This window comes from Accipiter gentilis, chromosome 38, assembly GCF_929443795.1.
Source record: "Accipiter gentilis chromosome 38, bAccGen1.1, whole genome shotgun sequence".
Classification (NCBI taxonomy): domain Eukaryota; kingdom Metazoa; phylum Chordata; class Aves; order Accipitriformes; family Accipitridae; genus Astur; species Astur gentilis.
The window spans coordinates 17,391-31,835 of NC_064917.1; the positions used below are offsets into that span (position 1 = coordinate 17,391).

General features: G+C 63.3%; 1 protein-coding gene across 1 annotated transcript; it reads left to right on the top strand.

Annotated features, from left to right (window-relative positions):
• The first annotated feature begins 134 nt into the window (after nucleotides 1-134).
• WAS (WASP actin nucleation promoting factor) lies at nucleotides 135-13,377 on the top strand. Its single transcript, XM_049793312.1, is given in 18 exon segments — nucleotides 135-235; nucleotides 381-505; nucleotides 878-1,340; nucleotides 2,771-2,914; nucleotides 4,573-4,659; nucleotides 5,567-5,663; nucleotides 5,753-5,791; nucleotides 5,916-5,966; nucleotides 6,951-6,973; nucleotides 6,975-7,138; nucleotides 7,248-7,290; nucleotides 10,497-10,650; nucleotides 10,828-10,900; nucleotides 11,526-11,607; nucleotides 11,768-11,879; nucleotides 11,964-12,094; nucleotides 13,019-13,127; nucleotides 13,230-13,377. Coding segments are annotated over 16 exon segments (1,473 nt in total). The 5' UTR covers nucleotides 135-235; nucleotides 381-505; nucleotides 878-1,229; the 3' UTR covers nucleotides 13,283-13,377.
• The last annotated feature ends 1,068 nt before the right edge of the window (nucleotides 13,378-14,445 follow it).

The window sequence follows — 14,445 nt, forward strand, 5'->3', positions numbered from 1 at the left end:
CCTTCCAGTCCCTCCCAGTTCCCCCCAGTGCTTCCCATTTCTTCCCAGTATCCCTAGTTTTGGCTCCGTGGCTGCCTGTGTTTGCAGAGAGGCTGCCCCCAGTCCCTCCCAGTCACCCCAGTCCCCTTCCAGTCCCTCCCAGTTCCCCCCAGTGCTTCCCATTTCTTCCCAGTATCCCTAGTTTCAGCCCCGTGGCTGCCTGTGTTTGCAGAGAGGCTGCCCCCAGTCCCTCCCAGTCACCCCAGTCCCCTTCCAGTCCCTCCCAGTTCCCTCCAGTGCTTCCCATTTCTTCCCAGTATCCCTAGTTTCAGCCCCGTGGCTGCGTGTGTTTGCAGAGAGGCTGCTCCCAGTCCCTCCCAGGTCCTCTCCATCCTTTCCAGTCCCTCCCAGTCCCCTTCCAGTTCCTCCCAGTTCCCCCCAGTGCTTCCCATTTCTTCCCAGTATCCCTAGTTTCGGCTCCGTGGCTGCGTGTGTTTGCAGAGAGGCTGCTCCCAGTCCCTCCCAGGTCCTCTCCATCCTTCCCAGTCCCTCCCAGTTCCCCCCAGTGCTTCCCATTTCTTCCCAGTATCCCTAGTTTCGGCCCCGTGGCTGCCTGTGTTTGCAGAGAGGCTGCCCCCAGTCCCTCCCAGTCACCCCAGTCCCCTTCCAGTCCCTCCCAGTTCCCCCCAGTGCTTCCCATTTCTTCCCAGTATCCCTAGTTTCAGCCCCGTGGCTGCCTGTGTTTGCAGAGAGGCTGCCCCCAGTCCCTCCCAGTCACCCCAGTCCCCTTCCAGTTCCTCCCAGTTCCCCCCAGTGCTTCCCATTTCTTCCCAGTATCCCTAGTTTCAGCCCCGTGGCTGCCTGTGTTTGCAGAGAGGCTGCTCCCAGTCCTTCCCAGGTCCTCTCCATCCTTCCCAGTCCCTCCCAGTCCCCTTCCAGTCCCTCCCAGTTCCCCCCAGTGCTTCCCATTTCTTCCCAGTATCCCTAGTTTCGGCCCCGTGGCTGCCTGTGTTTGCAGAGAGGCTGCTCCCAGTCCTTCCCAGGTCCTCTCCATCCTTCCCAGTCCCTCCCAGTTACCCCAGTTCCCCCTCCCAGTCCGGAGGTGACGTCCCCGCCACCTCAGGGCCCTGGGTGCTTCCGGGCGGAAGAAGCCTCTCTGAGGGACCCAGGGGAGGGGGGTGGGGGGGGGCAGATCCAGACATTTTGGGGGGGTCCCAGGTATCCAGCGGAGGGTCCCAGGCATCCGGGCAATGAGCCATAGGGGTCGGGGGGGGGCCCCGGGGGGCGACAACGTCCCCTCGGGGCTCCTGCAGCAGCAGGAAAACCTGCGGCTTTTCGAGCTCCTGGGCCGGAAATGTGTGGTGAGGGGCTGGGGGGGGGCTGGGGGGGGGACCTGGGGGTCCCATGGAGGTCCTGGGGGCCCTGAGGGGGATTTGGGGGGTGGGGGGGCACTTGGTGGCCTTGGTGGGGTGAGGAGGGGAACTGGGGGGGGTCCTAAGGGGGATTCCTGGGGGGCTTGGGGTCCCATGGGAGGGTTTGGGGGGGGTCTGGGGGGGTCATTGGGTACTGGAAGGAGCTGGGGGGGGTGCTGGGGGTCCCATGGAGGTCCTGGGGGCCCTGAGGGGGATTTGGGGGGGGGGGGGGCACTTGGTGGCCTTGGTGGGGCGAGGAGGGGAACTGGGGGGGGGTCCTAAGGGGGATTCCTGGGGGGCTTGGGGTCCCATGGAAGGGTCTGGGGGGGTCATTGGGTACTGGAGGGACCTGGGGGGGGGTGCTGGGGGGGGGTCTGGGGGGTCATTGGGTACTGGGGGGGTCTGGGAGGGTGCTGGGGGTCCCATGGAGGTCCTGGGGGGGGATTGGGGGGGTCTGGGAGGGTCATTGGGTACTGGAGGGACCTGGGGGGGGTGCTGGGGGGGGTCTGGGGGGGTCATTGGGTACTGGGGGGGTCTGGGAGGGTGCTGGGGGTCCCATGGAGGTCCTGGGGGGGGATTGGGGGGTCTGGGAGGGTCATTGGGTACTGGAGGGATCTGGGGGGGGGGTGCTGGGGGGGGGGTCTGGGGGGGTCATTGGGTACTGGGGGGGTCTGGGAGGGTGCTGGGGGTCCCATGGAGGTCCTGGGGGGGGATTGGGGGGTCTGGGAGGGTCATTGGGTACTGGAAGGATCTGGGGGGGGGTGCTGGGGGTCTCATGGAGGTCCTGGGGGGGGATTGGGGGGGTCTGGGAGGGTCATTGGGTACTGGAGGGATCTGGGGGGGGTGCTGGGGGGGGTCTGGGGGGGTCATTGGGTACTGGAGGGATCTGGGGGGGGTGCTGGGGGGGGTCTGGGGGGGTCATTGGGTACTGGGGGGGTCTGGGAGGGTGCTGGGGGTCCCATGGAGGTCCTGGGGGGGGGATTGGGGGGGTCTGGGAGGGTCATTGGGTACTGGAGGGATCTGGGGGGGGGGGTGCTGGGGGGGGTCTGGGGGGGTCTGGGAGGGTGCTGGGGGTCTCATGGAGGTCCTGGGGGGGGATTGGGGGGGGTCTGGGAGGGTCATTGGGTACTGGAAGGATCTGGGGGGGGGGGTGCTGGGGGTCTCATGGAGGTCCTGGGGGGGGATTGGGGGGGTCTGGGAGGGTCATTGGGTACTGGAGGGACCTGGGGGGTCCCATGAAGGTCTGGGGGGGCCCTGAGCGGGATTTGGGGGGGGGGGAACTTGGTGTCTCAGGAGAGAAACGTGAGGCACTGGGGGGTTTTGGGGGGGGGGGTGGTCGCAGGGTGCGGGGGGGGTCCGAACCCTCGGTGTCCCCGCAGACGCTGGCGACGGCGGTGGCGCAGCTGGTGGTGGCGGAGCTGGGGGGGCCGGGGGGGGCCTGGGCCAAGAGGGGCTGCGGGGTCGCCTGCCTGGTGCGGGACAGCCCCCGCCGCTCCTACTTCATCCGCCTCTACTGCCTGCCCGTGAGTGGGGGGCCGGGGGGGGTCTGGGGGGTCCTGGGGGGGTCCTGGGGGGGCCCTGAGGGTCTTGGGAGGGTCCTGGGGGGGCCCTGAGGGTCTTGGGGGTCTCTTGGGGAGGGCCCGGGGGGGCCCTGAGGGTCTCTGGGGGGGCCCTGAGAGTCTTGGGGGGGTCCTGGGGGGGCTCTGAGGGTCTTGGGGGTTCCTGGGGGGGGGTCTCAAGGTGTCCCTGAGGGTCTCTTGGGGGTCCTGGGGGGTCCCTGAGGGTCTTGGGGGGTCTCTTGGGGAGGTCCTGGGGGGGCCCTGAGGGTCTCTGGGGGGTCCTGGGGGGGCCCTGAGAGTCTTGGGAGGGTCCTGGGGGGGCCCTGAGGGTCTTGGGGGTCTCTTGGGGAGGGCCTGGGGGGGCCCTGAGGGTCTTGGGGGTTCCTGGGAGGGTCCCTGAGAGTCTTGGGGGGGTCCCGGGGGGTCCCTGAGGGTCTTGGGGGTCTCTGGGGGAGGGCCTGGGGGGGCCCTGAGGGTCTTGGGGGTTCCTGGGGGGGTCTCAAGGTGTCCCTGAGGGTCTCTTGGGGGTCCTGGGGGGTCCCTGAGGGTCTTGGGGGGTCTCTTGGGGAGGGCCTGGGGGGGCCCTGAGGGTCTTGGGGGTTCCTGGGGGGGTCTCAAGGTGTCCCTGAGGGTCTCTGGGGGGTCCTGGGGGGTCCCTGACGGTCTTGGGGGGTCTTTTGGTGAGGTCCTGAGGGGGCCCTGAGGGTCTTGGGGGTTCCTGGGGGGTTCCCAGGGTGTCCCTGAGGGTCTCTTGGGGGTCCTGGGGGGGGGTCCCAGGGTCAGGGGGAGTTCCTGAGGGTCTTGGGGGGGTCCTGTGGGGGGTCTCAGGGTGTCCCTGAGGGTCTCTTGGGGGTCCTGAGGGGGGTCCCAGGGTCAGGGGGGGTTCCTGAGGGTCTTGGGGGGGTCCTGGGGGGGTGTCTCAGGGTGTCCCTGAGGGTCTTGGGGGTTCCTGGGAGGGTCCCTGAGGGTCTCTTGGGGTCCTTGGGGGGTCCTGGGGGGTCCCTGAGGGTCTTGGGGGGGTCCCGGGTGGTCCCTGAGGGTCTTGGGGGTCTCTTGGGGAGGGCCTGGGGGGGCTCTGAGGGTCTTGGGGGTTCCTGGGGGGGGTCTCAAGGTGTCCCTGAGGGTCTTGGGGGGTCTCTTGGGGAGGTCCTGGGGGGGCTCTGAGGGTCTTGGGGGTTCCTGGGGGGGTCCCAGGGTGTCCCTGAGGGTCTCTTGGGGGTCCTGGGGGGGGGTCCCAGGGTCGGGGGGGTTCCTGAGGGTCTTGGGGGGGTCCTGGGGGGGGGTCTCAGGGTGTCCCTGAGGGTCTTGGGGGTTCCTGGGGGGTTCCCAGGGGGTCCCTGAGGGTCTTGGGGGTCTCTTGGGGGGGTCCCTGAGGGTCTCTTGGGGGTCCTGGGGGGGGTCCCAGGGTCGGGGGGGGGTTCCTGAGGGTCTTGGGGGGGTGCTGGGGGGTTCCCAGGGGGTCCCTGAGGGTCTCTTGGGGTCCTGGGGGGGTCCTGGGGGGTCCCTGAGGGTCTTGGGGGTCTCTTGGGGGGGTCCCTGAGGGTCTCTTGGGGGTCCTGGGGGGGGTCCCGGGGTCAGGAGGGGTCCCTGAGGGTCTCCGGGTGCCCCCCGCTGTGCCGCAGGCCGGGAGCCTGTGGTGGGAGCAGGAGCTGCACGGGGAGATGGGGTACGCGGCCCCCACCCCCTTCTTCCACACCTTCGCCTCCCACGTGAGTGGGCGGGGCCGGGAGGGGCCCTGTGGGCGGGGCTCGGGGACGGTGGGAGGGGCGGAGAGGTCTGGGGCGGAGCTAAAGGGGCCGTGGGAGGGGCTAAGGGTGTCGCGGTGGGGCTGGGGGGAGGTGGGAGGGGCCGAGGGGCGGGGCTGAGGGCGGGTGGGAGGGAGGGGCCGAGGGGTGTGGCTTAGGGCATGTGGGAGGGGCCGAGGGGTGGGGCTGAGGGCACATGGGAGGGGTCGAGGGGTGGGGCTGAGGGCACATGGGAGAGGTCGAGGGGTGGGGCTGAGGGCAGGTGGGAGGGTGGGGCTGAGGGGTGGGGCTTAGGACATGTGGGAGGGGCCGAGGGGTGGGGCTTAGGACATGTGGGAGGGGCCGAGAGGCGGGGCTGAGGGCAGGTGGGAGGGAGGGGCCGAGGGGTGGGGCTAAGGGGTGGGGCTTAGGACATGTGGGTTGGGCTGAGAGCAGGTGGGAGGGTGGGGCCGAGGGGTGGAGCTGAGGGGTGGGGCTTAGGACATGTGGGAGGGACCAAGGGGTGGGGCTTAGGACATGTGGGTGGGGCCGAAGGGTGGGGCTGAGAGCATGTGGGAGGGTGGGGCCAAGGGGTGGGGCTAAGGGGTGGGGCTTAGGACATGTGGGTGGGGCTGAGAGCAGGTGGGAGGGTGGGGCCGAGGGGTGGAGCTGAGGGGTGGGGCTTAGGACATGTGGGAGGGACCAAGGGGTGGGGCTTAGGACATGTGGGTGGGGCCGAAGGGTGGGGCTGAGAGCATGTGGGAGGGAGGGGCCAAGGGGTGGGGCCGAGGGCAGGTGCGAGGGTGGGGCCGAGGGGTGGGGCCGAGGACAGGTGGGAGGGGCCTGTGGGCGTGTCCCTCGGGTCACGCCCCCTGATTGATTGGCCGCCCAGGAGGGCCGGGCGGGGCTGAACTTCGCGGACGAGGGGGAGGCGGCCGCCTTCGAGGGGCTCGTCCAGGAGCGGCTGCGCCGGCGCCAGCAGCGGGCGGGTGAGAAAACAGACCCCCCCCCAAAACCCCCCCCCCCCCCATTGCCCCCTCAGACCCCCCCAGACCCCTTCTCCCCTTCTCCCCCCCAGAAAAGCAGCAGCTCCCGCCCCCGCCACCCCCCGGAGATGGTAAGTGTGGCCCCCCCCGCCGTCCGGGGGGCTTTGTGATTTGGGGGGGGGGGCGGCAGAATTTTGGGGGGGGGGGGGCATAAGGGGACAGCCCTTATGTGTGTGTGTGTGTGTCCCCCCCCAGAGCGCTGCGGGAGTTTGTCCCGGACCCCGGCGGCCACCGCCGATGGCAGCGGTGAGTGCCCCCCCCATAGTGGGGGGGGGTCTCCAGTGCCCCCCCCATAGCGAGGGGGGGTCTCCAGTACCTGCCCCCATAGCGAGGGGGGGTCCCCAGTGCCCCCCCCCATAGTGGGGAAGGGTCTCCAGTGCCCCCCCCATAGCGAGGGGGGGTCCCCAGTGCCCCCCCCATAGTGGGGAAGGGTCTCCAGTTGCCCCCCCCATAGCGAGGGGGGTTCCCCAGTGCCCCCCCCATAGTGGGGAAGGGTCTTCATTGCTCCCCCAAGAGCGGGGGGGGTCCCCAGTGCCCCCCCCATAGTGGGGAGGGGTCTCCGGTGCCCCCCCCATAGCGAGGGGGGGGTCCCCAGTGCCCCCCTCATAGTGGGGAAGGGTCTCCAGTGCCCCCCCCATAGCGAGGGGGGGTCTCCAGTACCTGCCCCCATAGCGAGGGGGGGTCCCCAGTGCCCCCCCCCATAGTGGGGAAGGGTCTCCAGTGCCCCCCCATAGCGAGGGGGGTTCCCCAGTGCCCCCCCCATAGTGGGGAAGGGTCTTCATTGCCCCCCCAAGAGCGGGGGGGGTCCCCAGTGCCCCCCTCATAGTGGGGAGGGGTCTCCAGTGCCCCCCCCATAGTGGGGAAGGGTCTCCGGTGCCCCCCCCATAGCGAGGGGGGGTCCCCAGTGTCCCCCCCATAGTGGGGAAGGGTCTCCGGTGCCCCCCCATAGCGAGGGGGGGTCCCCAGTGCCCCCCTCATAGTGGGGAAGGGTCTCCAGTGCCCCCCCAAGAGCGGGGGGGGGGTCCCCAGTACCTGCCCCATAGAGTGGGTGGGGGTCCCTAGTGCCCCCCCATAGTGGGGAAGGGTCCCCGGTGCCCCCCCCCCATAAGCGAGGGGGGGTCCCCAGTACCTGCCCCATAGCGGGGGGCGCTGGGGGGGTCCCCGTTCCCTTTTCGGGGTGTCGTCGCCCCACCGCGAGTTTCTCATTTGGGTTTTTTTTGCCCCTCGCAGCCCCCCCGCTGCCGGCCGTCCCCATCGCCAACCCGGACATCACGGCGTCCCGTTACCGGGGGTTGCCCACCCCCCCGGCGGGGACCCCCACCCCGGCGGGGACCCCCCCCCCCGGCGGCAGGCGGCGAGCAGAAGAAGGGGCGCAAGAAAATCTCCAAGGCCGATATCGGGGCGCCCTCCGGCTTCAAGTGGGTCCGGGACCACCGGGGGGGGGGGGGGGAGGGGCACATATTGGGGGGGGGTCCCCATAGGGGGCAGCTCCTCAATAGCTGCTCCCCCCCCCCCCCCCAAATCCAGGCACGTCGGTCACATCGGCTGGGACCCCAATAACGGTTTCGATGTAAGTGGCTCCCGCGTGTGTGTGTCCCCCCCCCCCGCCCTCCGCCGTGGGGTGACAGTTTGGGGTGACAGTTTGGGGTGACGTTATTTTTGGGTTGACGTTATTTTTGGGTTGACGTTATTTGGGGTGACGTTATTTGGGGTGACGTTATTTTTGGGTTGACGTTATTTGGGGTGACGTTATTTGGGGTGACGTTATTTTTGGGTTGACGTTATTTGGGGTGATGTTATTTGGGGTGACGTTATTTTGGAGTGACATTATTTGGGGTGACGTTATTTGGGGAGATGTTATTATTGGGGTGACGTTATTTGGGCTGGTGTTATTTTTGGGTTGACGTTATTTGGGTTGACGTTATTTGGGGTGACGTTATTTGGGGTGACATTATTTTGGGGTTGACGTTATTTGGGGTGACGTTATTTTTGGGTTGACGTTATTTTTGGGTTGACGTTATTTGGGGTGACGTTATTTGGGGTGACATTATTTTTGGGTTGACGTTATTTGGGGTGACGTTATTTGGGGTGACGTTATTTTGGAGTGACATTATTTGGGGTGACGTTATTTGGGGAGATGTTATTGGGGTGACGTTATTTGGGCTGGCGTTATTTTTGGGTTGACGTTATTTGGGTTGATGTTATTTGGGGCGACGTTATTTTTGGGTTGACGTTATTTGGGTTGACGTTATTTGGGTTGACGTTATTTTTGGGGTGACGTTATTTTTGGGGTGACATTATTTTTGGGATGACATTGGGGTGATGTTATTTGGGGTGATGTTATTTGGGCTGATGATGTTTGGGCTGACGTTATTTTTGGGATGACGTTGTTTGGGGTGACGTTATTTTTGGGCTGACGTTATTTTTGGGGTGACGTTATTTGGGGTGACGTTATTATTGGGGTGACATTATTTGGGGTAGCGTTATTTTTGGGTTGACGTTATTTGGAGTGACGTTATTTGGGGTGACATTATTTGGGGTGATGTTATTTTTGGGCTGACGTTATTTTTGGGATGACATTGGGGTGACGTTATTTGGGGTGACGTTATTTGGGGTGACATTTTTGGGCTGACGTTATTTTTGGGCTGATGATGTTTGGGGTGACGTTATTTTTGGGGTGACGTTATTTGGGCTGACGTTATTTCTGGGCCGACGATGTTTGGGCTGACGTTATTTTTGGGGTGACGTTTGGGCTGACGTTATTTTTGGGGTGACGTTATTTGGGGTGACGTTATTTGGGCTGACGTTATTTTTGGGGTGACGTTGTTTGGGGTGACGTTATTTGGGCTGACGTTATTTCTGGGCCGACAACGTTTGGGCTGACGTTATTTTTGGGATGACATTGGGCTGACGTTATTTGGGCTGACGTTATTTTTGGGGTGACGTTATTTGGGGTGACGTTATTTGGGCTGCCGTTATTTTTGGGGTGACGTTATTTGGGGTGACGTTATTTGGGCTGCCGTTATTTCTGGGCCGACAACGTTTGGGCTGACGTTATTTTTGGGATGACATTGGGCTGACGTTATTTGGGCTGACGTTATTTTTGGGGTGACGTTATTTGGGGTGACGTTATTTGGGCTGCCGTTATTTTTGGGGTGACGTTATTTGGGGTGACGTTATTTGGGCTGACGTTATTTCTGGGCCGACGACGTTTGGGCTGACGTTATTTTTGGGATGACATTGGGCTGACGTTATTTGGGCTGACGTTATTTTTGGGCTGACGTTATTTTTGGGCTGACGTTCATTTTTGGGATGACGTTGTTTGGGGTGACGTTGTTTGGGGTGACGTTATTATTGGCGTGACGTTATTTGGGGTGACGTTATTTTTGGGCTGACGTTATTTTTGGGCCGATGATGTTTGGGGTGACGTTATTTGGGGTGACGTTATTTGGGCTGACGTTATTTCTGGGCCGATGACATTTGGGCTGATGTTATTTTTGGGATGACATTGGGCTGACGTTATTTGGGCTGACGTTATTTTTGGGAAGACGTTATTTTTGGGATGACATTATTTTTGGGATGACATTGTTTCGGGTGACGTTATTTGGGCTGACGTTATTTCTGAGCCGATGACGTTTGGACTGACGTTATTTTTGGGATGACATTGGGCTGACGTTATTTGGGCTGACGTTATTTTTGGGCTGACGTTATTTGGGCTGCCGTTATTTTTGGGGTGACGTTATTTGGGGTGACGTTATTTGGGCTGACGTTATTTCTGGGCCGACGACGTTTGGGCTGACGTTATTTTTGGGATGACATTGGGCTGACGTTATTTTTGGGATGACGTTATTTTTGGGATGACGTTATTTTTGGGATGACGTTGTTTGGGGTGACGTTGTTTGGGATGACGTTATTATTGGCGTGACGTTATTTGGGGTGACATTATTTTTGGGCTGACGTTATTTTTGGGCCGATGATGTTTGGGGTGACGTTATTTGGGGTGACGTTATTTGGGCTGACGTTATTTCTGGGCCGATGACATATGGGCTGACGTTATTTTTGGGATGACATTGGGCTGACGTTATTTGGGCTGACGTTATTTTTGGGAAGACGTTATTTTTGGGATGACATTATTTTTGGGATGACATTGTTTCGGGTGACGTTATTTGGGCTGACGTTATTTCTGAGCCGATGACGTTTGGACTGACGTTATTTTGGGGATGACATTGGGCTGACGTTATTTGGGCTGACGTTATTTGGGCTGACGTTATTTTTGGGCTGACGTTGTTTGGGGTGACGTTGTTTGGGATGACGTTATTATTGGCGTGACGTTATTTTTGGGCTGACGTTAGTTTTGGGGTGACGTTATTTGGGGTGACGTTATTTGGGCTGCCGTTATTTTTGGGGTGACGTTATTTGGGGTGACGTTATTTGGGCTGACGTTATTTCTGGGCCGACGACGTTTGGGCTGACGTTATTTTTGGGATGACATTGGGCTGACGTTATTTGGGCTGACGTTATTTTTGGGCTGACGTTGTTTGGGGTGACGTTGTTTGGGGTGACGTTATTATTGGCGTGACGTTATTTGGGGTGACGTTATTTTTGGGCTGACGTTATTTTTGGGCCGATGATGTTTGGGGTGACGTTATTTGGGGTGACGTTATTTTTGGGCTGACGTTATTTCTGGGCCGACGACGTTTGGGCTGCCGTTATTTTTGGGATGACATTGGGCTGCCGTTATTTTTGGGGTGACGTTGTTATTTGGGGGGGGCGCAGGTGGCGGCGCTGGACCCCGCTCTGCGGGCGCTGTTCTCCCGCGCCGGGATCAGCGAGGCGCAGCTGGCCGATGCCGAAACCTCCCGCCTCATCCACGACTTCATCCAGGGCCGGGGGGGGTTGCAGGCCGTGCGCGAGGAGATGCGCCGCCAGGGTGAGTCCCGCGTGCGTCCCCCTCCCCAAAACCCGCCCCCGGCACCTATAGGCACCCCCCGCCCAGGGGCCGTATGGATCTCCTCCGCCTGGGCGTTATAGGATCCGGATTTCCCACGCCCCCATCCCCCCCAAAAAATTTCAAGGGCTCTGTGCTCCCCCAAAAAGCCCGTTATAGGATCCATAGGGCCCCCCCCTTATGGTGTCCATATGGCCCCCACGCGCTATAGGATCCATATGCCCCCTCCAGGGTAAGGTCCATAGAAATTCTGCCTCATTACAGCATCCATATGGCCCCCACACATTATAGGATCTATATGACCCCCCCAGTAAGGTCCATAGAACCACCCTCCCATCACAGGATCCATACAGCCCACACACATTATAGGATCTATAACCCCCCCCCCATGGTAAGGTCCATAGAACCACCCTCCCATCACAGGATCCATACGGCCCACACACATTGTAGGATCTATATGACCCCCTCCCATGGTAAGATCCATAGAACTTCCCCCCCCATTACCGTGTCCATACAGCCCCCAAACATTATAGGATCTATATGACCCCCCCCATGGTAAGGTCCATAGAACCACCCCCCCATTACAGAATCCATACGGCCCACACACATTACAGGATCCATATGCCCCCCCCCTCCCATGGTAAGGTCCATAGAAATTCTCCCCCATTACAGTGCCCATATGGTCCACACACATTATAGGATCTATATGTCCCCCATTAGAGTGTCCATATGGCCCCCATGCATTATAGGATCCATATGCCCCCCCCCCCATGGTAAGGTCCATAGAAATTCTCCCCCATTACAGTGCCCATATGGCCCCACACACATTATAGGATCTATATGTCCCCCCATTATAGGTCCCTAGAACCACCCCCCCCCCCCCAATTAGAGTGCCCATATGGCCCCACACACATTATAGGATCTATATGGCCCCCCATGGTAAGGTCCATAGAACCCCCCCCCATTACAGAATCCATACAGCCCCCCCCCCATTACAGAATCTATACACCCCCCCCATTTCACAACCCCTCCAGCCCCCCCCCCCCGCTCATTAAGGCACTAATTAACGAACGTTTCTCCCCCCTCCCCAGGTCCCCCCCCCCCGCCGGGCCGGGGGGGGCCCCCCCCCCTCCTCCTCCCCCCCCCCCCCGGCCCCCCCCGCAGCCGCTCGGGGCCGCTCCCCCCGCCCCCCCCCACGGGGGGCCCCCCTCCCCCTCCCCGGGGCGGGGCTTCCGCCGCCCCGCCCTCCCGCTCCGCCGCCCCGCCCCCGGCCCGCGGACACGCCCCCTCGGGCGCGGCTCCGCCCCCTCCTCCACCTCCCCCGCCCCCGCCTCCCTCCGGTGGCCCCGCCCCGCCCACCGCCCCGCCCCCCTCGGGCCGGGGGGCTCTGCTGGACCAGATCCGACAGGGAGTCACCCTCAACAAGGTGGGGGGGGGGGTCCCTGATCTTTGGGGGGGGTCCCATGGTCTTCTGGGGGGGGGCTGGGGGGGTCCCATGACCCTCTGGGGGTGGTTTGGGGGGTCCCATGGTCTTCTGGGGGGGTTGGGGGGGGGTCCCATGACCCTCTGGGGGTGGTTTGGGGGGTCCCATGGTCTTCGGGGGGGGTTGGGGGGGGGGTCCCATGACCCGCGGGGGGGGGTGGGGGGGGGGGCCCATGGTCTTCTGGGGGGGTTGGGGGGGTCCCATGACTCTCTGGGGTTGGTTGGGGGGGTCCTATGGTCTTCTGGGGGGGGTCCCATGACCCTTTGGGGGTGGTTGGGGGGGGGGGTCCCATGGTCTTATGGGGGGGTTGGGGGGGTCCCATGACCCTCTGGGGGTGGTTGGGGGGGGGGGGTCCCATGGTCTTCTGGGGGGGTCCCATGACCCTCTGGGGGTGGTTGGGGGGGGTCCCATGGTCTTCTGGGGGGGTTGGGGGGGTCCCATCCTGGGGGTGGCGGGTCCCCATGATCCCCTGAGGCTGTTGGGGGGGGGTCCCATGATCTCTTGGGGGGGTTGGGGGTCCCCCATGATCCCTTGGGGGGGGTCCCGTGATGTGCTGGGGGTGGTTGGGGGGGTCCCCTGATCCTCTGGGGGTGGTTTGGGGGGGGGGTCCCATGATCTCTTGGGGTTGGCTGGGGGGGGGGGGGTCCCCATGATCCCCTGGAGCTGTTGGGGGGGGGTCTCATGGTCCTCTGGGGGTGATTGGGGGTCCCCCATGATCCCTTGGGGTTGGTTGGGGGGGGTCCCATGAACCTCTGGGGTTGACATGAGGGGGGGGGGGTCCCCCGATCCCCTGGGGGGGCCATCACCACAGTACCGGCAGCCCCCGGGGGGCAACCCTGACCTGCCCCCCCCCCCCTCCCCCCCCAGACCCCCGAAGCCCCCGAAAGCTGCAGCAGCCCCAACCCCAACGCCGGGGGGCTGGTGGGGGCCCTCATGGACGTCATGCAGAAGCGCAGCCGCGTCATCCACTCCTCGGGTGAGCCCCCCACGACCCCCCCACGCGTGTCCGTGTCCCCCACCCCCCCAAACACCCCCCCCACCCCCACCCTAACCACCCCCCCCCCTTCCTTTCCCTCAGACGAGGGGGACGATGGCGAAGAGGAGGACGAAGACGACGAGTGGGACGACTGAGCCCCCCCCTCCCAAAAAAAACCCCAAAGCTTGTGCCCCCCTCCAAAAAAACCCCCAAAGCTTGTGCCCCCCCCCCAAAAAACCCCCAAAGCTTGTGCCCCCCTCAAAAAAAACCCCAAAGCTTGTGCCCCCCCCAAAAAAAAACCCAAAGCCTGTGCTCCCCCCCCCCCGGCGCCATGTTGCCCCCCCCCCTCCCACCCATCTCCAAGGGGGGGGGGGGGGGGCCGCTGGCCTCCTCCTGCCCCCCAAATTTACACCCCCCCCCTCCTACCCCCAGCAAGACGCGGAATAAAAGGCTATTTGGACAAGGGAACCGTCCGCGCTGATTAATTACCGTTTTATTAATGAGCTATTAATGAGGCGGGGAGCTGCGGCGGCGCGGCTGTGGAGGGGAGGAAGGCGCGGAGGGTGAGGCCGGCGGGATCGGTTCCCCCCCGGGGTGAAGATGGGGGGGGGGGGAGGAGCGGGCTCCGCCACCCGAGCGGTGTGGGAGCGGTGAAGGAAATGGGTGAAAATCGGGTTTTTTTGGGGAGGGTGGGTTACGCGGCGGACGCGCGGAGGCTGCCGGGAGGGAGTATGCAAATGAGGCGGCGCTACTGCCAATGGGAAGAGGGCGGGGCGGGGAAATAGGAGGAGGGCACGCCCTCTCCTTGCGCCGCGCGCTGCTCGCCGGGCGGAAGTGGAGGGGGAGAGAGAGAGGAAGGGAATTAAAAAAAAAAAAAAAAAAAAAAAAAAAAAAAAAAAAGAGGAGGAGGTGGGGTGAAAAGGAAAGGGAAGAAGAAAAAAAAAAAAAAAAAAAAAAGCGGCGATAGAAAATGGCGGAAAATTTAAAAGGTGCGCGCGCGGGCGGGCGGGCGGGGGTGCCGGGTTAACGGCCGCGCGCCGCTTCCCGCCTTTTTTTTTCCTGTGAGGGGGCGCGCGGGGCGACCGTTGGCGGCGGCGGCGGCGTGAGGGGGGATTCGCTCCGGTTCGGTCCGATTCGGTTCGTGCTGGGGCTCTGGGTGCTGGGATGGCGGCGGGGGGGGGGTCTGGGGGTGCTGGGAAGGGGTGGTGGGGTGTGTGTGTGTGTGGGTGTCCGGTTTGCCGGTGTGTGTGTGTCCCCCGCCGGTAATGACCCCCCGTCCCGGTCCCGTCCAGGCTGCTCCGTCTGCTGTAAATCGTCG